This window comes from Hypanus sabinus, chromosome 5 (assembly GCF_030144855.1).
Source record: "Hypanus sabinus isolate sHypSab1 chromosome 5, sHypSab1.hap1, whole genome shotgun sequence".
Classification (NCBI taxonomy): domain Eukaryota; kingdom Metazoa; phylum Chordata; class Chondrichthyes; order Myliobatiformes; family Dasyatidae; genus Hypanus; species Hypanus sabinus.
The window spans coordinates 183,745,920-183,769,681 of NC_082710.1; the positions used below are offsets into that span (position 1 = coordinate 183,745,920).

Here is a 23,762-nt window from a genome sequence, read left to right on the forward strand (position 1 = left end):
GCAGAGGATGGTGCTCGGAGAAGCTGTGCCGGAGGGGATGGTCGTCGGCTTGGAGGTTCGACGGACTCCAAGTCCGCTGTGAACGGGTCGTTTTCATTGTGTGCTGCATCTGCGAGGCTGAGTCGGGCGGCACCTTGGAAATCCATAGCGGGGGTATTCCCTTCTGCCGCTGGCATGGGATGGCGAGTCTGTCAGGACCCTGGGGACTTACTGTGCCCATCGTCTGTTTTTTTTAATCAATTATGATATTGTTTGCGCTGTTGTAACTATATGTTTCAACTATGTGGTTTTGTGCAGGTCTTGTAGCTTTAGTTTTTGGTCTTGTTTGTCTGGTGGATTTGGAGCTCCTTTCCAGGGAACAGGCTAAGATGGTAACGCGATATTAATACGCAGCAGCCTCTCCGGACTTTGGATTGGGGATTGCCAAATGTTATGTGGATTTGCTGGTGTAGTCTGTTTTGTCATGTGCTTTTGTGATATCATTCTGGAGGAACGTTGTCTCATTTTTTAACTGCATTGCAGTTGTGGTTTCTAAATGACAATAATCTGAATCTGAATCTTGCAAGTAAGGAATTAGAGTTTAAAAGTTTATCAAATGGTCATTATCAACACACACAAACCACTGGATGAACTCAGACGGTCAAGAAGAATCTATGGAAATGGATAAACTGTCAACGCTTCGGGTCAAGGCCTTTCTGGGGGAAGACGTCTGAATAAAAAGGTGGGGAGCAAGGAGGAGGAAAGCTGGATAGGTAAGGCCAGGTAAAGGGCTGGAGAGGAAGGAAGCTGATAGGCGAGGAGATTGAACAGTAGGAGATAGGGGAACCAGGGAGAGACGATAGACAGGTGAGAAGAGGTAAAAAGCCAGACGGGGAAATTGATGGAGAAGGAAGGGGGAGGGAAATATTACCGGCAGGAGAAATTGATGTTCATGCCATCGTGTTGCAGGCTGCCCAGAGTATGAGGTTGCTTCTCCACCCTGACAGTGGCCTCATGTTGTGGAAGAAAAATCTCAGGAGCAGCAGACAGAATAGATCAGGCCGACTCAGAGAATTGTTTCAGACTAAAGGGTTTTATGACATGATATCATGGGGAGTCCAAACACCTAAAGTGGAGTTCTGGGATTCTACTCAACAACGGATTACACCCTTATTTATACCCCAGGTGTACGTGACAAGAAGCAGTTAGATTTGAACAAGGAGGGAACCTCAGTTACAACACATTAGAATAGCGAAGTTGCACTACATGTCCTTGAGCGGCGAAGCATTTTCTTTAGTGTTAGTTCTCAGGACAGTATATCAGGCTTTCCCAAGTGCAGACGTGTGATGATTCTTAGAACAAGGAAGCAAAGACATCGTCACTTTCCCATCCCGTCTACGAAGCACATTTCAGTCACACAGAGTACATTAGTCGCAGGTAAGTGATCACAGACTTTGAATTCACATACTAGAAGAAGGTCATTAACCCCTTAACATTCATCACAATGTCTTTCTATTTTTATTCCACACGTCATCATGGCAAAGGAGGAGGCCATAGACTGACAATGGGAATTAAAATGGTTGGCTACTGGGAAAGTCTGCTTTAGGCAGATGGGGTGAATGGAGCGGATGTGCTTGACAGAAATGGTCCCCCAATTAATGGCAGGTCTTACCAATGTAGAGGAAGCACCAGATACAATACAATAGATACAATAGAGGAAGTCAACAGACTCACAGCCTCACCTGGAAGGACTGTTTGGGGCCCTGAATGGATGTGAGGGAGGAGGTTTTGCAACGATAGTGTGGTGCTAGAAAGTTTGTGAACCCTGTAGAATTTTCTCCATTTCTGCATAAGTATGACCTAAAGTGTGATCAGATCTTCATGCAAATCCTAAAACTAGATAAAGAGAACCCAGTTAAATAAATAACACAAAAACATTATACTTGTTCATTTATTTATTGAGAAAAATGATCCTATATTACATGTATCTGTTGGAGAGAAGTATGTGAATCTTTGCTTTCAGTAGCTGGCGTGAACCCCTTGTACAACAATAGCTTCAACCAAACGTTTCCGGTAGCTGTTGATCACCCTGGAGGAATTTTAGGACATTCCTCCTTACAAAACTGCTTCAGCTCTGGGATGTTGGTGGGTTTCCTTGCATGAACTCTTGCTTCAGGTCCTTGCACAACATTTCTGTGGGATTAGATCAGGACTTGGCCACTCTAAAACACACATTTCCTTCTTTTTAAGCCGTTCTGTTGTTGATTTACTCTTGTCTTTCAGATCGTTGTCTTGTTGCATCATCCAACTTTTATTAGCTTCAGGTGACAGATCGCTGTCCTGACATCCTCCTGTAAAATGTCTTGAGACAATTTTGAATTCATTGTTCCCTCAACGATTGCAAGCTGTCCAGGCCCCGAGTCAGCAAGGCAGCCCCAAACCATGATGCTCCTTCCACCGAGCTTCACGGTGGGATGAGGTTTTGGTGTTGGTGTGCTGTACCCTATTCCCTCCAAACATGGCAATGTGCACCTCTGCCAAAAAAATTCAACTTTTGTCTCATCTGTTTACAGAACGTTGTCCCAGAAGCTTTGCAGAACATCCAGGTGGCCTTTATCAAACTTGAGATGTGTAGCAATATTCTTTTGGAGAGCAGTGATTTCCTCCAAGGTGTCCTGTTTTACTTGTAGTGGACACCTAAACAGAGACTTCAGCAAGCTCTAGAGATTTCTACAAGTCTTTTGCTGATACCATTGGGGTTTTCTTCACCTCCTTCAGCATGGCACGTTGTGCTCTTGCTGCGATCTTTGCAAGAAGCCCACTCTTAGGAAAGAGTAGCAACAGTTCTGGGTTTCCTCCATTTGTAGACAATTTCTATTACTGTAGAATAATGAACACTCCGGTCTTTAGAAATGCCTTTGTAGCCTTTTCCAGCTCCATACTCCAACCTGGTCCCTACATATCGATGTAGTTATAAAGGAGGCAAGACAGTGGTTGTGTTTCATTAGGAGTTTGAAGGGATTTGGTTTGTCAACTAAATCACTCAAAAACTTCTATAGCTGTACTGTGGAGAGCATTCTGACAGGCTGCATCACTGTCTGGTATGGAGGGGCTACTGCACAGGACCGAAAGAAGCTGCAGTGGGAGTAAATCCAGTCAGCTCCATCTTGGGTGGTTGCCTCTGAATTACACACGACATCTTCAAGGAGCGGTGTCTCAGAAAGGCAGCGTCTACTACTAAGGACCCCCATCACCCCGGACATGCCCTTTTCTCAATGTTACCATCAGTCAGGAGATACAGGAGCCTGAAGGAACACACTCAGTGACTCAGGAACAGCTTCTTCCCCTCTGCCATCTGATTCCTAAATGGACACTGAACCAATGAACACTACCTCAAAAATACATATTATTTGTTTCACACTATCTTTAATCTAACTGTTTAATATACACTTACTGTAATTATTTAATTTATTTTTTTCTTTCTACTTTACCATGTATTGCATTGAACTGCTGCTACTAAGTTAACAAATTTCACCACACATGCTGGTGATAGTAATCCTGACTCTGTTAGGGTGGGTGGAGTCAGCAGTAAATCTTCCAGCTGTTTTCTTCACTCTGGAGATGAACGGGTCATTTAATGCCGTTAACTGGCAACCAATGTTCTTCTCTATTGAGTGGAACATTCACTACAGTGAAGAGGTGTCCGGAAGCCAAACAGCGATTGAGGTGGTCACAGCACTCTCCGTGATGGCTGAGTAAAAACCCTTCGGGATACGACCTGAGATGCTAAGCTTCTGAAGCAACCATCTGCGCTGGGCTTTCCGAGTGATGAGTCCCACTTCAATGGATTGGTAATGGCGGTCCCCAGGAAGCTGAATGACTTGGCCACAGACACAGCCCGACATTAGTTTCCAATGGGGGTGGGGAGCGCGGAGGCAGGGGTTCGTCAGCGGAAGTCTATCCTCATTTCCGCTGTCTTGGTAGCGTTGTGCTGCAGGTTGTTTCGAGCTCACCATGCTGTTGACAGCCTACCTCTCTTTGGTAACAGCTCACACCACTACTAGAGACGAGACCAACTACAGTCCCGTCATCTGGGAACTTCAGGATTTGTCTGTGGAGGCACAGTCATTTGTGTACAGTGAGAACTGAAGCTTGTAGACATGCCATGTTGGCACTGGTAGCATGGCGATATTCGGAGCTGCCTCGAGCACAATCCTCATTGATTATATTTGTCACCAAGAATGCGTTTCGATGTACACGTGACAAATAAAGATAAGTGATAAGGGGCAGCACAGTGGCGTAGCTTTAGTGTAACGTTATTACAACCCCAGTGACCTGGGTTCAATTCCACCCCAGTCTGTACGTTCTCCCAGTGACCATTACTACAACCCCAGTGACCTGGGTTCAATTCCACCCCAGTCTGTACGTTCTCCCAGTGACCATTACTACAACCCCAGTGACCTGGGTTCAATTCCACCCCAGTCTGTACGTTCTCCCAGTGACCATTACTACAACCCCAGTGACCTGGGTTCAATTCCACCGCAGTCTGTACGTTCTCCCAGTGACCATTACTACAACCCCAGTGACCTGGGTTCAATTCCACCGCAGCCTGTACGTTCTCCCAGTGACCATTACTACAACCCCAGTGACCTGGGTTCAATTCCACCCCAGTCTGTACATTCTCCCAGTGACCATTACTACAACCCCAGTGACCTGGGTTCAATTCCACCCCAGTCTGTACGTTCTCCCAGTGACCATTACTACAACCCCAGTGACCTGGGTTCAATTCCACCCCAGTCTGTACGTTCTCCCAGTGACCATTACTACAACCCCAGTGACCTGGGTTCAATTCCACCCCAGTCTGTACGTTCTCCCAGTGACCATTACTACAACCCCAGTGACCTGGGTTCAATTCCACCCCAGTCTGTAAGTCCTCCCCAGGGTCTCCGCTTCTCCAGTGAGAGGTTGAAAATGTCCTTGAATAATCCCAGCAGTTGGATGGCACAACTTTTCAGAGTCTTACCAGGTACTCCATCAGGTCCTGCCACCTTACGAGGGTTCACCCTTAAAGAGCCTGACATCACAGGGTCACAGCTGTGGGGAAATTCTCCCTTTCGAAGTGGGCGTTCTCATCTGTAGTGTCGCATCGCTGCCATTCATGCTATTGGGTTCCACCTTGTGGGAAGGAATGTCCTGCAAACCCTGCCAGAGTTGTCATGCATTTGATGTTGCCTCCAACCTCGCTCAGAAATCTCTCTTTGCCCTTGAAATAACCCTGCACAAATCATACCTAATATTCTGGTACAGACCTGGGTCACTTGAGTTAAATGCCCTGAGCTAACGACGAACCTCCTGGTTCATTACGGCTTTTGGTTTGGGAATGTACATCAAGTTTTCATAGGCACACACTCATCCACACAGGTTTTAATGAAGTCGATAACAACAGCAGCAAACTCATCCAGGGTCGAAGATGAATTCCTGAATACAGTCCAGTCCTGTAGGCGCTCCTGTGCTTCCCTTGTCCATACCCTCGTGGTCCTCACTGCTGGTGCTGCAGTCTTCAGTCTCTGCCTGAACTCAGGGAGTAGAAGTACAGCCAGGTGATCAGTATTCCCGACGTGAGGATGTGGGATAGCCTGGTGATGGAGGTGTAACAGTGTTCCAGTGTGTTATTTCCTCAGGTACTACAGGTGATTTGTTGATGGTAATTATTTAGTGACTTTTTCAAAGTGGCCTGGTTAAAATCCCCAAAGTGATGGTGAAGGTGTGGGGATGTGCTGTTTTGTGCATATTGATCATCCAGAGCCTGTTTGACATTGGCCTGAGCTGGAATGTACACCACTACCAAAATGATCACAGAAATTCCCCGGGGCGGGTAAAATGGACGGCACGTGCTGTAATTGCAAGGTATTCTAGGTCTGGTGAGCAGAACTGGGACAACACGGATGCTTTCACCTCTTCACCAAATTACCATCACCTCCAGGAGTAACGTTCAGAGTAAACTTTATTATCAAAGCGCGCACACACACACACACACACACACACAATATTCACTTTCTTGTGGGCATACACAAATCGTTAGAATAATTACTATAACAGCATCAGTGAAAGATCAACCAGAGTGCAGAAGACAACAAACTGTGCAAATGCAAATATAAATGAATAGCAATAAATAACGAGAACATGAGATAACAAGATAAAGAGTCTTCAAAGTGAGATCATTGGTTGCAGGAATTTTTCAATTCCATAAGAGTGCAGCTCTCCCCTTAGTTTAAGAGCGTGATGGTTGAGGGGTAGTAACTGTTGTAGAACCTGGCGGTGCGAGTATCTTCTGCCCGATGACAGCAGTGGGAAACGAGCACGGCCTGGGTAGAGCTGAGGATCTCTGATGACGGTGTTTCATGTCGATGTGCTGTTTGTCATCTCTCCAGCTTCTCAACAAAACTCACTCAGGTGTAGCACTCTAACTGTCCCTGCACAACGTCTGTTAGTTAAATGGTCGTTCAGCTCTCCTTGTCCTGTTATTTAAGTGTGATTATTGATCTTTGTGCCTGTGACCGTTCCAGTAATTGTTGATTGCTCGTGGCTGTTTGTACTATTGTCTTGTAATTGTTGGTTGCTATTGAATTGACTTTATTTTTTACATCTTTCATATGCATGAGGAATAAAAATCTTCATGTTATGTCCTCCGTCTGAATGTGCAATGTGAAATTTATAGTAATTTGTAATAAACAGTATGTACAACAGGACAGTCAATATAAGTGTGAGTTAATCAGTCTGATGGCCTGGTGGAAGAAGCTGTCCCGGACCCTGTTGGTCCCGGCCTTTATGTGGTACGGTTTCCCGGATGGTAGCAGCTGGAACAGTTTGTGGTTGGGGTGACTACGGGCCCTTTTTACACACCTGTCACTGTAAATGTCCTGCACAGTGGGAAGTTCACAACTACAGATGCGCTGGGCAGTCCGCACCACTCTCTGCAGAGTCCCGCGATTAAGGGAGGTACAGTTCCCATACCAGGCAGTGATCCAGCCAGTCAGGATGCTCTCAATTGTGCCCCTGTAGAAAGTTCTTAGGATCTGGGGGCCCATACCAAACTTCTTCAACCGTCTGAGGTGAAAGAAACACTGTTGTGCTTTTTACACCACACAGTCAGTCTGTACAGACCATGTGATGTGTAATGCTCGGTGATGTGGATGCTGAGGAACTTAAAGCTGTTAACCCTCTCAACCCCAGATGCATTAATGTCTGTCTCATTCCTCCTGTAGTCCACAACCAGCTCCTTTGTTTTTGTGACATTGAAGGAGAGATTTTCTCTCGACACCACTGTGTCGGGGTGAAGACTTCATCTCTATAGCCTGCCTCGTTATTATTTGAGATAAGGCCAATCAATGTAATATTGTAAACACAAAATACTCTGCAGATACTGTGGTCAAAGCAACACGTACAACACGTTGGAGGAAGTCAGCAGGTCGGGCAGCGTCCGTGGAAATGAACAGCCCTTCGTCAGGGCTGAAGTGTCTCGGCCCGAAATGTTAACTGTTCGTTTCCACGGATGCTGCCCGACCTGCTGAGTTCCTCCAGCGTGTTGCAAATGTAGTATTGTCTGTTCTGTCTGGTACTGCCCTGTGTTTTGTGTTTGATTTGAACCACAATCAATTTTGGTCCGTTTCACAGACTTGCAATAAAGTAATTCTAATTACGAACCCTAACCCATTCTTTGGAATGTGGGAGGAAATCCATGTGGTCAAAGGGGAAATGTACAGACTCCTCGGAGACAGCAGCGGGAATTGAACCTGGGTCATTGGTGCTGTAATAGTGTTACGCTAGCGATTACACTACATGGGATGAAAGTTGGCACGTGATGGGTGGATCCAGACGAGGTGGGTTTGACTGGCCGATGGAGTCGGGGTGAGAGAAAGGTGGAGACAAGAGAGTGAAAGTTCAAGTTTCTTGTCATCTGACAATACATACTGTATATACAACAAAAGAAAACAATGTTCATCGGGACCACAGAGTGCCCGCTAAACACACAGCACATAGGAACAAAATATTACCATAAATACGTGAATGAAAGTTAATTCAAAATGCATGTCGTGCACAGCACAGGTGAACAGTAAACAGCTGGTGGTCCTAGTCATGAGATCATGGTGGTGGCAGGGAATTCATTAACCTGTTAGATACAGGGGTCCGATACCAGTGTGAAATTGATGATTATTACACACAGGGAGAGTTGTGGGGGTCCGATACCAGTGTGAAATTAGATGATTATTACACACAGGGAGAGGTGTGGGGGTCTGATATCAGTGTGAAATTAGATGATTATTAGACACAGGGAGAGGTGTGGGGGTCCGATACCAGTGTGAAATTAGATGATTATTAGACACAGGGAGAGGTGTGGGGGTCTGATACCAGTGTGAAATTAGATGATTATTAGACACAGGGAGAGGTGTGGGGGTCTGATACCAGTGTGAAATTAGATGATTATTACACACAGGGAGAGGTGTGGGGGTCCGATACCAGTGTGAAATTAGATGATTATTTACACAGGGAGAGGTGTGGGGGTCTGATACCAGTGTGAAATTAGATGATTATTAGACAGGGAGAGGTGTGGGGGTCTGATACCAGTGTGAAATTAGATGATTATTAGACAGGGAGAGGTGTGGGGGTCTGATATCAGTGTGAAATTAGATGATTATTAGACACAGGGAGAGGTGTGGGGGTCTGATACCAGTGTGAAATTAAATGATTATTAGACACAGGGAGAGGTGTGGGGGTCCGATACCAGTGTGAAATTAGATGATTATTAGACACGGAGAGGTGTGGGGGTCTGATATCAGTGTGAAATTAGATGATTATTAGACACAGGGAGAGGTGTGGGGGTCCGATACCAGTGTGAAATTAGATGATTATTAGACACAGGGAGAGGTGTGGGGGTCTGATATCAGTGTGAAATTAGATGATTATTAGACAGGGAGAGGTGTGGGGGTCTGATATCAGTGTGAAATTAGATGATTATTAGACACAGGGAGAGGTGTGGGGGTCTGATACCAGTGTGAAATTAGATGATTATTAGACACAGGGAGAGGTGTGGGGGTCCGATACCAGTGTGAAATTAGATGATTATTAGACACAGGGAGAGGTGTGGGGGTCTGATATCAGTGTGAAATTAGATGATTATTAGACACAGGGAGAGGTGTGGGGGTGTGATACCAGTGTGAAATTAGATGATTATTACACACGGGGAGAGGTGTGGGGGTCTGATATCAGTGTGAAATTAGATGATTATTAGACACAGGGAGAGTTGTGGGGGTCCGATACCAGTGTGAAATTAGATTATTATTACACACAGGGAGAGGTGTGGGGGTCCGATACCAGTGTGAAATTAGATGATTATTAGACACAGGGAGAGGTGTGGGGGTCTGATATCAGTGTGAAATTAGATGATTATTAGACACAGGGAGAGTTGTGGGGGTCTGATATCAGTGTGAAATTAGATGATTATTACACACGGGGAGAGGTGTGGGGGTCCGATACCAGTGTGAAATTAGATGATTATTACACACGGGGAGAGGTGTGGGGGTCTGATACCAGTGTGAAATTACATGATTATTAGACACGGGGAGTTGTGGGGGGTCTGATATCAGTGGGAAATTAGATGATTATTTGACACGGGGAGAGGTGTGGGGGTCTGATATCAGTGGGAAATTAGATGATTATTTGACACGGGGAGAGGTGTGGGGGTCTGATATCAGTGGGAAATTAGATGATTATTAGACACGGGGAGAGGTGTGGGGGTCTGATATCAGTGGGAAATTAGATGATTATTTGACACGGGGAGAGGTGTGGGGGTCTGATATCAGTGTGAAATTAGATGATTATTTGACACGGGGAGAGGTGTGGGGGTCTGATATCAGTGTGAAATTAGATGATTATTAGACACAGGGAGAGGTGCGGGGGTCCGATATCAGTGTGAAATTAGATGATTATTACACACAGGGAGAGGTGTGGGGGTCTGATATCAGTGTGAAATTAGATGATTATTTGACACGGGGAGAGGTGTGGGGGTCTGATACCAGTGTGAAATTAGATGATTATTAGACACAGGGAGAGGTGTGGGGGTGTGATACCAGTGTGAAATTAGATGATTATTACACACGGGGAGAGGTGTGGGAGTCTGATATCAGTGTGAAATTAGATGATTATTTGACACGGGGAGAGGTGTGGGGGTCTGATACCAGTGTGAAATTAGATGATTATTAGACACAGGGAGAGGTGCGGGGGTCCGATATCAGTGTGAAATTAGATGATTATTACACACAGGGAGAGGTGTGGGGGTGTGAGACCAGTGTTAAATTAGATGATTATTACACATGGGGAGAGGTGTGGGAGTCTGATATCAGTGTGAAATTAGATGATTATTTGACACGGGGAGAGGTGTGGGGGTCTGATACCAGTGTGAAATTACATGATTATTAGACACGGGGAGTTGTGGGGGGTCTGATATCAGTGGGAAATTCGTTTCCACTTCTAACAGATTTTGATTTTATTTGTTCGCCCCCCCCCCCCCCCACACAGAGACTGGATCGGAACAAACCCAGTGTCTGCACGCAGCTGAGAGAGACCTTAGCGAGGGTCGTCCAGCACCAGGAAATCTTCCAGCACTTGTTTGTCACCATCGGGGGCATGAGGGAGGAGATGAGCAAACTGAACTTGCTGCTTCAGGAACTTGCAAAGGTACTGACCCACTCCACACAGAAATGAGCTCTCTTTACTCCCTCCTGGCACTGTTTTCTGCAAACGACAGAAGTGTTACACCTGCCTATTTAACTCGTCTCTCACCTGCATTCAGGGCCTCAAACAGTCCTTCCACGTGAGGGAACCCTACACCTGTGAGTGCGTCCGGGTGATCTACTGTGCCTGAACTCTCCGACATGTTGGTGAGACCTGACAAAGATTGTGGGGCCGCTTTGTCAAGCACCTTCGCTCCATTCCGATTTCCTTTTAGCCAATCATTTCATTTCCAATCCTCATTCCCATTCCAGCATGTCGGTTCCCGGCCTCTTCTTCTGGGGGCACTCTCAGGCTGGAGAAACCACGCCTCATATCCACTGTGGGTGGACTTCAATCTGACGGAACAAACATCAACTTCTCCAACTGTTGGCAGTTTTTATCCCTTCCCCACTCTGTCCTCTCGTCTGCCTATCACCTCCCCCTTTCTCCTGTGGACCATTTTCCTGCCTTATCAGATTCCCTTTTCTCCAGCCCTTTTCCATTTCACCTCCCAGCTTGTTATTTCACCCGCCTCCGCACCCACCCACTTTCTCCTAACACCTTCTCGCTTATCCTCCGTCCCCTCCCCTCACCTTCCTACTCCTCAACTGGCCCCCTTCCTTCCCAGTCCTGATGAAGAGTCTTAGTTGGAGACATCGACTGTTCACTCATTTCCATAGACGCTGCCTGACCTGGCGAGCTCCCCCGGCACTTTGTGTGTGCCGCTCTGCATGTTCCGAAAGCTGGTTGTCCCTGTCAACCATGTCTTTAATTTAAGCTTTTCTTCCCACTGCTGCTGCCAGTAAGTTTTTATTGCACCTGTATTCACGTGTCTGTGGGCATCATGGCAGTGTAGCAGTTAACATAATTCAAAGTTCAAAGATTCAAATACATTTATTATCAACGTATGCATACAGAATACAACTCTGAGATTCGTCCAGGAAACTAACACCATGGAACCCGTCTAAGAAAACATCAAACACTCAACATGCAACAACATCTGTGCAAGGTGAGCGAACAGCGCTTAAAATATCAACGATCAAACCAGTAGTCCAGGAGTATTCCCTTCAGTCCAGTGAACCGTCACACCACGAGCCCACTGCAGGCTGAACACAGAGCCATTCTTCACTGACTATTTCACCCAGATCGAACCACTCGGAACTAGCAAAGAGTAACCAGAATCCATGAAACATGAACCCCAAAGACCTCCAAATCGGGTGCAAAGCCTCACTGATCAATCCTTGTGACGTGGAACCCAAAACACCTGCACTTGCCTCCAGCGGCTAGTGAGTGAGAGAGGAAGATTACTCAGACAGAACTGAATACACACCCATCCACACTCTCACCCCTCCTCCACTTCAATCGAGCTCAACGCCTCACTCAGAGAGAAGCAATGGAGTTGATTGTGGACTCATGCCCTCGACGCCTCGATTGGAGTGAAGCAATGGAGTTGATCAGGGGCTCGTTACCTCGACACCTCGATCAGAGTGAAGGAATGGGGTTGATCAGGGGCTCACGCCCTCGACGCCTCGATGAGAGTGAAGGAATGGGGTTGATCAGGGGCTCGTTCCCTCGACGCCTCGATCAGAGTGAAGGAATGGGGTTGATCAGGGGCTCGTTCCCTCGACGCCTCGATCAGAGAGAAGCAATGGAGTTGATCAGGGGCTCGTTCCCTCGACACCTCGATCGAAGTGAAGGAATGGAGTTGATCAGGGGCTCGTTCCCTCGACACCTCGATCGGAGTGAAGCAATGGAGTCGATCAGGGGCTCGTTCCCTCGACACCTCGATCGGAGTGAAGCAATGGAGTTGATCAGGGGCTCGTTCGCTCGACACTTCGATCGGAGTGAAGGAATGGAGTTGGTCAGGGGCTCGTTCCCTCGACACCTCGATCGGAGTGAAGCAATGGAGTCGATCAGGGGCTCGTTCCCTCGACGCCTCGATCGGAGGGAAGGAATGGAGTCGATCAGGGGCTCGTTCCCTCGACACCTCGATCGGAGGGAAGGAATGGAGTTGATCAGGGGCTCGTTCCCTCGACACCTCGATCGGAGTGAAGGAATGGAGTCGATCAGCGGCTCGTACCCTCGACACCTCGATCGGAGTGAAGGAATGGAGTCGATCAGCGGCTCGTTCCCTCGACACTTCGATCGGAGTGAAGGGATGGAGTCAATCAGGGGCTCGTTCCCTCGACACCTCGATCGGAGGGAATGAATGGAGTTGATCAGGGGCTTGTTCCCTCGACACCTCGATCGGAGTGAAGCAATGGAGTTGATCAGGGGCTCGTTCCCTCGACACCTCGATCGGAGTGAAGGAATGGAGTGGATCAGGGGCTCGTTCCCTCGACACCTCGATCGGAGTGGAGGAATGGAGTGGATCAGGGGCTCGTTCCCTCGACACCTCGATCAGAGTGAAGGAATGGAGTCGATCAGGGGCTCGTTCCCTCGACACCTCGATCGGAGTGAAGGAATGGAGTTGATCAGGGGCTCACGCCCTCGACACCTCGATCGGAGGGAAGGAATGGAGTTGATCAGGGGCTCGTTCCCTCGACTCCTCGATCGGAGTGAAGGAATGGAGTGGATCAGGGGCTCGTTCCCTCGACACCTCGATCGGAGGGAATGAATGGAGTTGATCAGGGGCTCGTTCCCTCGACACCTCGATCGGAGTGAAGGAATGGAGTTGATCAGGGGCTTGTTCCCTCTACACCTCGATCGGAGTGGAGGAATGGAGTCGATCAGCGGCTCGTTCCCTCGACACCTCGATCGGAGGGAATGAATGGAGTCGATCAGCGGCTCGTTCCCTCGACACCTCGATCGGAGGGAATGAATGGAGTCGATCAGCGGCTCGTTCCCTCGACACCTCGATCGGAGGGAGTGAATGGAGTGGATCAGGGGCTCGTTCCCTCGACACCTCGATCGGAGGGAATGAATGGAGTCAGTCATGTTTGCAAGCCGCACACCCTGCTCCAGACGTCACTGAACTCCCTTGGAGACGACAAGGTGCCAGATCGCTCGGTTGGCCCAAAAGCACTCCATCAAAATGGAAATCACCGGCTCTTCGCAGCAGAATCACGTCTGAAACCAGCAGTTTTGTGAAATGTCTGCAGGACCTGGTCACTGGCAACAGCTTGGCGAATGCAGAGTATTGCCACAGTTGTGGCCATCCTGTTACAGGAGGGATGTCAAAGCCTTGGAGGGGGTAGAGAAGCAGTTGACCAGACGTGCCTGGACTAGAGGGCACGTGCTAATACCAGAAGTTGGACAAACATGGAGTGGCAGAGATCTGATGGAGGTTTATAAGATTTGAGAGGCACAAATGCCCGTAGGAAAATAAATCTCAGGGTTGTATATGGTGATCTATAAGACCATAAAACACAGGAGCAGAATTAGGCCATTTGGTCCATTAAGTCTGCTCTTCCATTCAATCATGGCTGATCCTTCTTTCTTTCTCCTCCTCAACCTCAATTCCCGGCCTTCTCCCCGTAACATTTGATGTCACGTCCAATCAAGAACCTATCAATCTCTGCCTTAAATACACCCAACGACCTGGTCTCCACAGCTGCACGTGGCAACAAATTCACCACCCTTTGGCGAAAGAAATTTCTTCACATCTCACATTGAAAGGGCGCCCCTCTATCCTGAGGCTGTGCCCTCTTGTCCTAGACTCTCCCACCACAGGAAACATCCTTTCCACATCTACTCTGTCTTGCCCTTACAAAATTTGAAAGGTTTCAATGAGATTCCCCTCATCCTTCTAAATTCCAGTGAGTACAGACCCAGAGCCATCAAATATTCCTCATATGATAACCTTTTCATTCCTGGAATCATCCTTGTGAACCTCCTCTGGACCCTCTCCAATGCCAGCACATCTTTTCTAAGATGAGGAATCCAAACTGTTCACAATACTTAAGGTGAGGCCTCACCAGTGCCTTATAAAGCCTCAGTATTTCATCCCAGCTCTTGTATTCTAGGCCTCTTGAAATGAATGGGAACATGCCATTTGCCTTCCTCACCATCAACTCAATCTGCAAGTTAACCTTTAGGGTGTTCTGAACAAGGATTCTCAAGTCCCTCTGCACCTCAGATATTTGGATTTTCTCCCTGTTTAGAAAATAGTCTGCTCATTTATTTCTACTACCAAAGTGTATGACCACACATTTTCCAAAATTGTATTTCCTTTGCCACTTTCTTGCCCATTCTCCGAATCTGTCCAAGTCCTTCTGCATCCTACCTGTAGTCAACACCACCTGCCCCTCCACCAATCTTTGTATTACCTGAAAACTTAGCAACAAAACCATCTATTCCGTCATCTAAATCATTGATACACAGCATAAAAAGAAGTGGTCCCACCACCGACCCCTGTGGAACATTACTAGTCATTGGCAGCCAACCAGACAAGGATCCTTTTATTCCCACTTGCTGCCACCTACCAATCAGCCAATACTCTAACCATGTTAGTAACTTTCCTGTAATACCATGAGCTCTTAACTTGGTAAGTAGCCTCATATATGACACCTTGTCAAAGGCCCTCTGAAAGTCCAAATATACACCATCCACTGCATCCTCTTTATCTATCCTATTTGTAATCTCCTCAAAGAATTCTAACATGTTCATCAGGCAGGATCTTACCTTTAGGAAACCCTGTTGACTTTGTCCTATCTTGTCCTGTGACACCAACTGCTCCATCACTTCATCCTTAACAATTGACTCCAACATCTTCCCAACCACTGAGGTCAGGCTAACTGGTCTATAATTTCCTTTCTGCTGCCTTCCTCCTTTCTTAAAGAGTGGAGTGACATTTGCAATTTTCCAATCCTCTGGCACCATGCCAAAGTCCAATAATTTTTGAAAGATTATTGCTCATGCTGCCAGAATCTCTAGTACTGCCTCTTTCAGAACTCGAGGGTACAGTTCAACTGGTCCGGGTGACTAATATACTTTTAGGTCTTTCAGCTTTTTGCGCACCTTTTCTCTTGTAATAGCAACTGCACCCACTTCTCTTCCCTCACACACAACATCAGGCATACTGCTGGTGTCTTCCACAGTGAAGGCTGATGCAAAATATTTAATTCATCTGCCATCTCCTTGTCCGTTATTATTTCTCCTGCCTTATTTTCTAATAGTCCTATATCCACTCAGCTCTCTTATTTTTTTACATACTTGAAAAAGCTTTTACTATCCACTTTGATATTGTTTGCTAGCTTGCTTCGTATTTCATCTTTTTCCATCCAGTGATTTTTTTAGTTGCTCTGTGTAAGTTTTTAAAAACTTCTCAATCCGCTACCATCCCACTAATGTTTGCTTTGTTGTGTGACCTTTCTTTTGCTTTTACAATGGCTTTGCCTTCCCTTGTCAGCCATGGTTGCACTATTTTACTATTTGAGTATTTCTTCACTTTTGGAATACTCATGTCCTGCACCTTTCTCATTTTTCCCAGAAGCGCACGCCATTGCTGCTCTACTGACATCCCTCCAGCAGCTCTTTCCAATTTACTTTGGCCAGCTCCTCTCTCAAACCACGGTAATTTTCTTACTCCACTGAAATACTGCTACATCAGACTTTACTTTCTCCCTATCAAATTTCAAGTTGAACACAATCATATTCCTCAAGGTTCTTTTACCTTCAGCTTCCTAATTGCCTCCGGTTCATTACATAAAACCCAAATCAGTACAGCTGATCCCACAGCAGGCTGAACAACAAACTGCTCTAAGAAACCATCTTGTAGGCATTCAACAAACCATATAACAATTACAGGCTATCTCGGCCCTTCTAGTCCGTGCCGAACGCTTCCTCTCACCTAGTCCCACCTACTGGCACTCAGCCCATAATCCTCCATTCCTTTCCTGGCCATATACCTATCCAATTTTTTTTTTAAATGATAATATCAAACTCACTCTCTTGAGATCCATTACCAACCTGATTTCCCAATCGACCTGCATGTTAAAATCTCCCATGTCTTTCATAACATTGCCCTTCTGACACGCCTTTTCTGTTGTAATCTATACGTACTTCGACAATAACTTTACTTTGAACTTTGATAATAAATTTATTTTGAACTAAGTATCCTGAGGTGATATTAATCTCTCAGCTGGCACCTCTATGTTGCTCAGAATGCCAGGGGGAAGTCTGTCTGTGCCAGTTACCAGTCAGTGCCTGGACCTCGTAAAACCCTTTAATAGAGGGTCCTTCAGAATGTAGTGGATACGACCCAGTCCATCACAGGTGAAGTCCTCACCATCACTGAGCACATCTCCGCAGTGTCCTATTGCAGGAAAGCAAGGGACCCCCACCACCCAGGCCATGCTCTCGTCTCACTGCTGTCATCAGTCAGGAGGTACAGGAGCCTAGGAGTCCCACCACCCAGGCCGTGCTCTCGTCTCACTGCAGTCATCAGTCAGGAGGTACAGGAGCCTAGGAGTCCCACCACCCAGGCCGTGCTCTCGTCTCACTGCTGTCATCAGGCAGGAGGTAGAGGAGCCTAGGAGTCCCACCACCCAGGCCGTGCTCTCGTCTCACTGCTGTCATCAGGCAGGAGGTAGAGGAGCCTAGGAGTCCCACCACCCAGGCCGTTCTCTCGCCTCACTGCTGTCATCAGTCAGGAGGTACAGGAGCCTAGGAGTCCCACCACCCAGGCCGTGCTCTCGTCTCACTGCTGTCATCAGTCAGGAGGTACAGGAGCCTAGGAGTCCCACCACCCAGGCCGTGCTCTCGTCTCACTGCTGTCACCTTCAGTCAGGAGGTACAGGAGCCTAGGAGTCCCACCACCCAGGCCGTGCTCTCGTCTCACTGCTGTCACCTTCAGTCAGGAGGTACAGGAGCCTAGGAGTCCCACCACCCAGGCCGTTCTCTCGTCTCACTGCTGTCATCAGTCAGGAGGTACAGGAGCCTAGGAGTCCCACCACCCAGGCCGTGCTCTTGTCTCACTGCTGTCACCTTCAGGCAGGAGGTACAGGAGCCTAGGAGTCCCACCACCCAGGCCTTGCTCTCGTCTCACTGCTGTCACCTTCAGTCAGGAGGTACAGGAGCCTAGGAGTCCCACCACCCAGGCCTTGCTCTCGTCTCACTGCTGTCATCAGTCAGGAGGTACAGGAGCCTAGGAGTCCCACCACCCAGGTCATTCTCTCGTCTCATTGCTGTCACCTTCAGTCAGGAGGTACAGGAGCCTCAGGAGTCCCACCACCCAGGCCGTTCTCTCGTCTCACTGCTGTCATCAGTCAGGAGGTACAGGAGTCTCAGGAGTCCCACCACCCAGGCCGTGCTCTCGTCTCACTGCTGTCATCAGTCAGGAGGTAGAGGAGCCTAGGAGTCCCACCACCCAGGCCGTGCTCTCGTCTCACTGCTGTCATCAGTCAGGAGGTACAGGAGCCTAGGAGTCCCACCACCCAGGCCGTGCTCTCGTCTCACTGCTGTCACCTTCAGTCAGGAGGTACAGGAGCCTAGGAGTCCCACCACCCAGGCCTTGCTCTCGTCTCACTGCTGTCATCAGTCAGGAGGTACAGGAGCCTAGGAGTCCCACCACCCAGGCCGTGCCCTCGTCTCACTGCTGTCATTAGTCAGGAGGTACAGGAGCCTCAGGAGTCCCACCACCCAGGCTGTGCTCTCGTCTCACTGCTGTCACCTTCAGGCAGGAGGTACAGGAGCCTAGGAGTCCAACCACCCAGGCCGTGCTCTCGTCTCACTGCTGTCATCAGTCAGGAGGTAGAGGAGCCTAGGAGTCCCACCACCCAGGCCGTGCTCTCGTCTCACTGCTGTCATCAGTCAGGAGGTAGAGGAGCCTAGGAGTCCCACCACCCAGGCCGTGCTCTCGTCTCACTGCTGTCATCAGTCAGGAGGTACAGGAGCCTAGGAGTTCCACCACCCAGGCCGTTCTCTCGTCTCACTGCTGTCAGCAGTCAGGAGGTACAGGAGCCTCAGGAGTCCCACCACCCAGGCCGTGCTCTCGTCTCACTGCTGTCACCTTCAGTCAGGAAGTACAGGAGCCTAGGAGTCCCACCACCCAGGCCGTTGTCTCGTCTCATTGCTGTCATCAGTCAGGAGGTACAGGAGCCTCGGAGTCCAACCACCCAGGCCGTGCTCTCGTCTCACTGCTGTCAGCAGTCAGGAGGTACAGGAGCCTAGGAGTCCCACAACCCAGGCCGTGCTCTCGTCTCACTGCTGTCATCAGGCAGGAGGTATAGGAGCCTAGGAGTCCAACCACCCAGGCCGTGCTCTCGTCTCACTGCTGTCATCAGTCAGGAGGTAGAGGAGCCTAGGAGTCCCACTACCCAGGCCGTGCTCTCGTCTCACTGCTGTCATCAGTCAGGAGGTAGAGGAGCCTAGGAGTCCCACCACCCAGGCCGTGCTCTCGTCTCACTGCTGTCATCAGTCAGGAGGTAGAGGAGCCTAGGAGTCCCACCACCCAGGCCGTGCTCTCGTCTCACTGCTGTCATCAGTCAGGAGGTACAGGAGCCTAGGAGTCCCACCACCCAGGCCGTGCTCTCGTCTCACTGCGGTCACCTTCAGGCAGGAGGTACAGGAGCCTAGGAGTCCCACCACCCAGGCCGTGCTCTCGTCTCACTGCTGTCATCAGTCAGGAGGTAGAGGAGGCTAGGAGTCCCACCACCCAGGCCGTGCTCTCGTCTCACTGCTGTCATCAGTCAGGAGGTAGAGGAGCCTAGGAGTCCCACCACCCAGGCCGTGCTCTCGTCTCACTGCTGTCACCTTCAGTCAGGAGGTACAGGAGCCTAGGAGTCCCACCACCCAGGCTGTGCTCTCGTCTCACTGCTGTCACCTTCAGTCAGGAGGTACAGGAGCCTAGGAGTCCCACCACCCAGGCTGTGCTCTCGTCTCACTGCTGTCATCTTCAGTCAGGAGGTACAGGAGCCTAGGAGTCCCACCACCCAGGCCGTTCTCTCTTTTCACTGCTGTCATCAGTCAGGAGGTACAGGAGCCTAGGAGTCCCACCACCCAGGCCGTGCTCTCGTCTCACTGCTGTCATCAGTCAGGAGGTACAGGAGCCTAGGAGTCCCACCACCCAGGCCATGCTCTCGTCTCACTGCTGTCATCAGTCAGGAGGTACAGGAGCCTAGGAGTCCCACCACCCAGGCCGTGCTCTCGTCTCACTGCTGTCATCAGTCAGGAGGTACAGGAGCCTAGGAGTCCCACCACCCAGGCCGTGCTCTCGTCTCACTGCTGTCATCAGTCAGGAGGTACAGGAGCCTCAGGAGTCCCACCACCCAGGCCGTTTTCTCGTCTCACTGCTGTCATCAGTCAGGAGGTACAGGAGCCTCAGGAGTCCTACCACCCAGGCCGTGCTCTCGTCTCACTGCTGTCACCTTCAGTCAGGAGGTACAGGAGCCTAGGAGTCCCACCACCCAGGCCGCTGTCTCGTCTCATTGCTGTCATCAGTCAGGAGGTACAGGAGCCTCGGAGTCCAACCACCCAGGCCGTGCTCTCGTCTCACTGCTGTCAGCAGTCAGGAGGTACAGGAGCCTCAGGAGTCCCACCACCCAGGCCGTGCTCTCGTCTCACTGCTGTCATCAGGCAGGAGGTACAGGAGCCTAGGAGTCCCACCACCCAGGCCGTGCTCTCGTCTCACTGCTGTCATCAGTCAGGAGGTACAGGAGCCTAGGAGTCCCACCACCCAGGCTGTGCTCTCGTCTCACTGCTGTCATCAGTCAGGAGGTAGAGGAGCCTAGGAGTCCCACCACCCAGGCCGTGCTCTCGTCTCACTGCTGTCATCAGTCAGGAGGTAGAGGAGCCTAGGAGTCCCACCACCCAGGCCGTGCTCTCGTCTCACTGCGGTCACCTTCAGGCAGGAGGTACAGGAGCCTAGGAGTCCCACCACCCAGGCCGTGCTCTCGTCTCACTGCGGTCACCTTCAGGCAGGAGGTACAGGAGCCTAGGAGTCCCACCACCCAGGCCGTGCTCTTTTCTCACTGCTGTCATCAGGCAGGAGGTAGAGGAGCCTAGGAGTCCCACCACCCAGGCCGTGCTCTCGTCTCACTGCTGTCATCAGTCAGGAGGTACAGGAGCCTAGGAGTCCCACCACCCAGGCCGTGCACTCGTCTCACTGCTGTCACCTTCAGTCAGGAGGTACAGGAGCCTAGGAGTCCCACCACCCAGGCCGTGCTGTCGTCTCACTGCAGTCATCAGTCAGGAGGTACAGGAGCCTAGGAGTCCCACCACCCAGGCCGTGCTCTCGTCTCACTGCTGTCATCAGTCAGGAGGTACAGGAGCCTAGGAGTCCCACCACCCAGGCCGTGCTCTCGTCTCACTGCTGTCATCAGGCAGGAGGTAGAGGAGCCTAGGAGTCCCACCACCCAGGCCGTGCTCTTGTCTCACTGCTGTCATCAGTCAGGAGGTACAGGAGCCTAGGAGTCCCACCACCCAGGCCGTGCTCTCGTCTCACTGCTGTCGTCAGTCAGGAGGTACAGGAGCCTAGGAGTCCCACCACCCAGGCCGTGCACTCGTCTCACTGCTGTCACCTTCAGTCAGGAGGTACAGGAGCCTAGGAGTCCCACCACCCAGGCCGTGCTCTCGTCTCACTGCTGTCATCAGTCAGGAGGTACAGGAGCCTAGGAGTCCCACCACCCAGGCCGTGCTCTCGTCTCACTGCTGTCATCAGTCAGGAGGTACAGGAGCCTAGGAGTCCCACCACCCAGGCCGTGCTGTCGTCTCACTGCTGCCACCATCAGGCAGGAGGTACAGGTGCCTCAGGACTCACACCACCAGGTTCAGGAACAGTTATTACCCCCTCAATTATCAGGCTCTTAACTAGACGGGATAACTTCACTCATCTTCACTTGCCCCATCACTATAATGTTCCCACAACAGGGACTCTTCATCTTGTGTTCTTGATATTTATTGTTTTTTTTCTCTTTTGTATTTACACAGTTTGTTGTCTTTTGCACAGTGGTTATTTGTCCATCTTGTTGGGTGAGACTTTCATCGTTTCTATCGTGTTTCTTTGTATTACTGTGAATGCCTGCAAGAAAATGAATCTCAGGGTTGCGTGTGATGATGTGTGTGTAATTTGAACTTTGCTACTGGGAGAGGACTACACCTCGAGGTGTTGTGTGTGACTGAACACTCGATTAATGGAAAGCTAAATAGTTCAGCAAATTCTCCACTGCTACCAACTTGTTTCCATAATTAAAGATTAGGAATTGGTTGGAATTTTCATTGGCCAATGATTGGCAGAGGGAAACTTCCAGCAGTTTTCAGATAGGAATAGATTAGTGACCAGTTCAGTTTGTTTTTTGTTTCACATTTGGAAATAAGTGCTGGCTTGAGACCGACACCATTGGCGTCTGAGCAATGAACTCGATGTAGGTAATCCAGCTCTGGGTTTGTCCTCAGGGTTTGCTCCTGAAGCCTTCCCCATGAGTGGGTGTAGCCGCAAAGCGGGGGGGCGGGGGGTGGTCGAGATCAGAGTTTTCCTTCTCCTAGTTGAGCTGCCAACCCCGGCTGACGAGCCCCGTCTGCCTGAAGTGGCTGGTTTCAAGGTGCCAATGTCTCACCATTGCCCCTTCTCCTGTCAGTGGCTGCAGTTCCACCATCCTTAGGAGCTAAAGCACACATGAAGGCCAGGAGCTGAGTTAGGTTGTCAGAGGCTCTTCGAGATGCATTTCATTGGCAGCATTTAATAAGTAGTGGGAGCTTGTCTCCATTACCACCCACGGCTATCACGAGGAACTGTTTCAGTCGTTGCCATTCCTTTGGATTTATCAGCTGCGTGGAGAGGAGGAGCCTGCTGCAGGGGGGCAGCTTGCTTTCCGAATCAAACTGCCCCGGCTTGTGTATCAAAACTTAGATAGCTGGATCGACTCTGGCCAGAGGGCCCCAAGGCAGGACCCTGACCGAATGAGGGCCCCAAGGCAGGACCCTGACCGAATGAGGGCCCCAAGGCAGGACCCCCGACCGAATGAGGGCTTCAAGGCAGGACCCCGACCGAATGAGGGCTTCAAGGCAGGACCCCGATCGAAGGAGGGCTTCAAGGCAGGACCCCGATCGAAGGAGGGCCCCAAGGCAGGGCCCTGACCGAATGAGGGCCCCAAGGCAGGACCCTGACCGAATGAGGGCCCCAAGGCAGGACCCCCGACCGAATGAGGGCTTCAAGGCAGGACCCCGATCGAAGGAGGGCCCCAAGGCAGGACCCTGACCGAAGGAGGGGCCAAAAATAGGACCCTGATCGACAGAGGTCACAGCCCTGTTAACTTTGACAGTGGTGAGATTTATCATTTTGTCTGAGTGGCATCAGATTCCAGTTCCTTATGGTTGTCATAGCCAGCAGGAGAGGGGCTAGGGCAAATTAACTCCCACTACCTATTAAATACTCCTGATGGGGGGGGGGTGTTTCAGAGAGTCTTCAGCACATTGGCACTGATCAACACAAAATCCTGCAGCCCATTTAGTTTAAGCTACCCCTTTGAAAGGGATCGCTATATAGTTTTCTCAGAAATGTGCATTATTTCTTCAACATTTTCATCCAAATTTCCGTAAATTCCAACCAGATTTTACTTGATTTCATTGTTGGAAGATGTGGGCCATTCACAGCCTTTACTTCCCCTCTGATTCAGAAGCAGAATCAGGTTTAATGTCACTGGCAAATGCCGCAAAATCTGTTGTTTTGCAGCAGCAGTACATTGCCACACATAACAACGATAAATTACAGTAAAAAATACATGTATGAATTAAATAAGCAGGGCTGAAAGAGAGCGAAAGATACTGGGAAGTGTTCATGGGTTCACTGTCCATTCAGAAATCCGATGGCAGAGCGGAAGAATCTGTTCCTGAAATGTTGATTGTGTTTTCAGGTTTCTGTATCTCCTCCCTGATGGTAGCAATGAGAAGAGGGCCCGTCCTGAATGCTGAGCATCCTTAATAATGGATGCTGCCTTTTTGAGGCATCACCTTCTGAAGACGTCCTGGGTGCTGGGGGTCTGGTGCCCATGACGGAGCTGGCTGAGTTGACCACTTCCTGCTGCGTTTTTCCCGATCCAGTGCAGTGCCCCACCCTCCCACCCTCGTGCCAGGCA

At 49.5% G+C, this 23,762-nt stretch overlaps 1 protein-coding gene across 1 annotated transcript in view; it reads left to right on the forward strand.

Moving 5' to 3' along the window:
* Window positions 1–23,762, forward strand: part of LOC132393849 (olfactomedin-like protein 2A) — a 60,305-nt gene that overhangs the window by 27,237 nt on the left and 9,306 nt on the right. Inside the window, exon 4 of the mRNA XM_059969247.1 lies at window positions 10,555–10,713. Coding sequence (XP_059825230.1) covers window positions 10,555–10,713 — 159 coding nt within the window. The remainder of the gene's footprint in view (window positions 1–10,554; window positions 10,714–23,762) is intronic.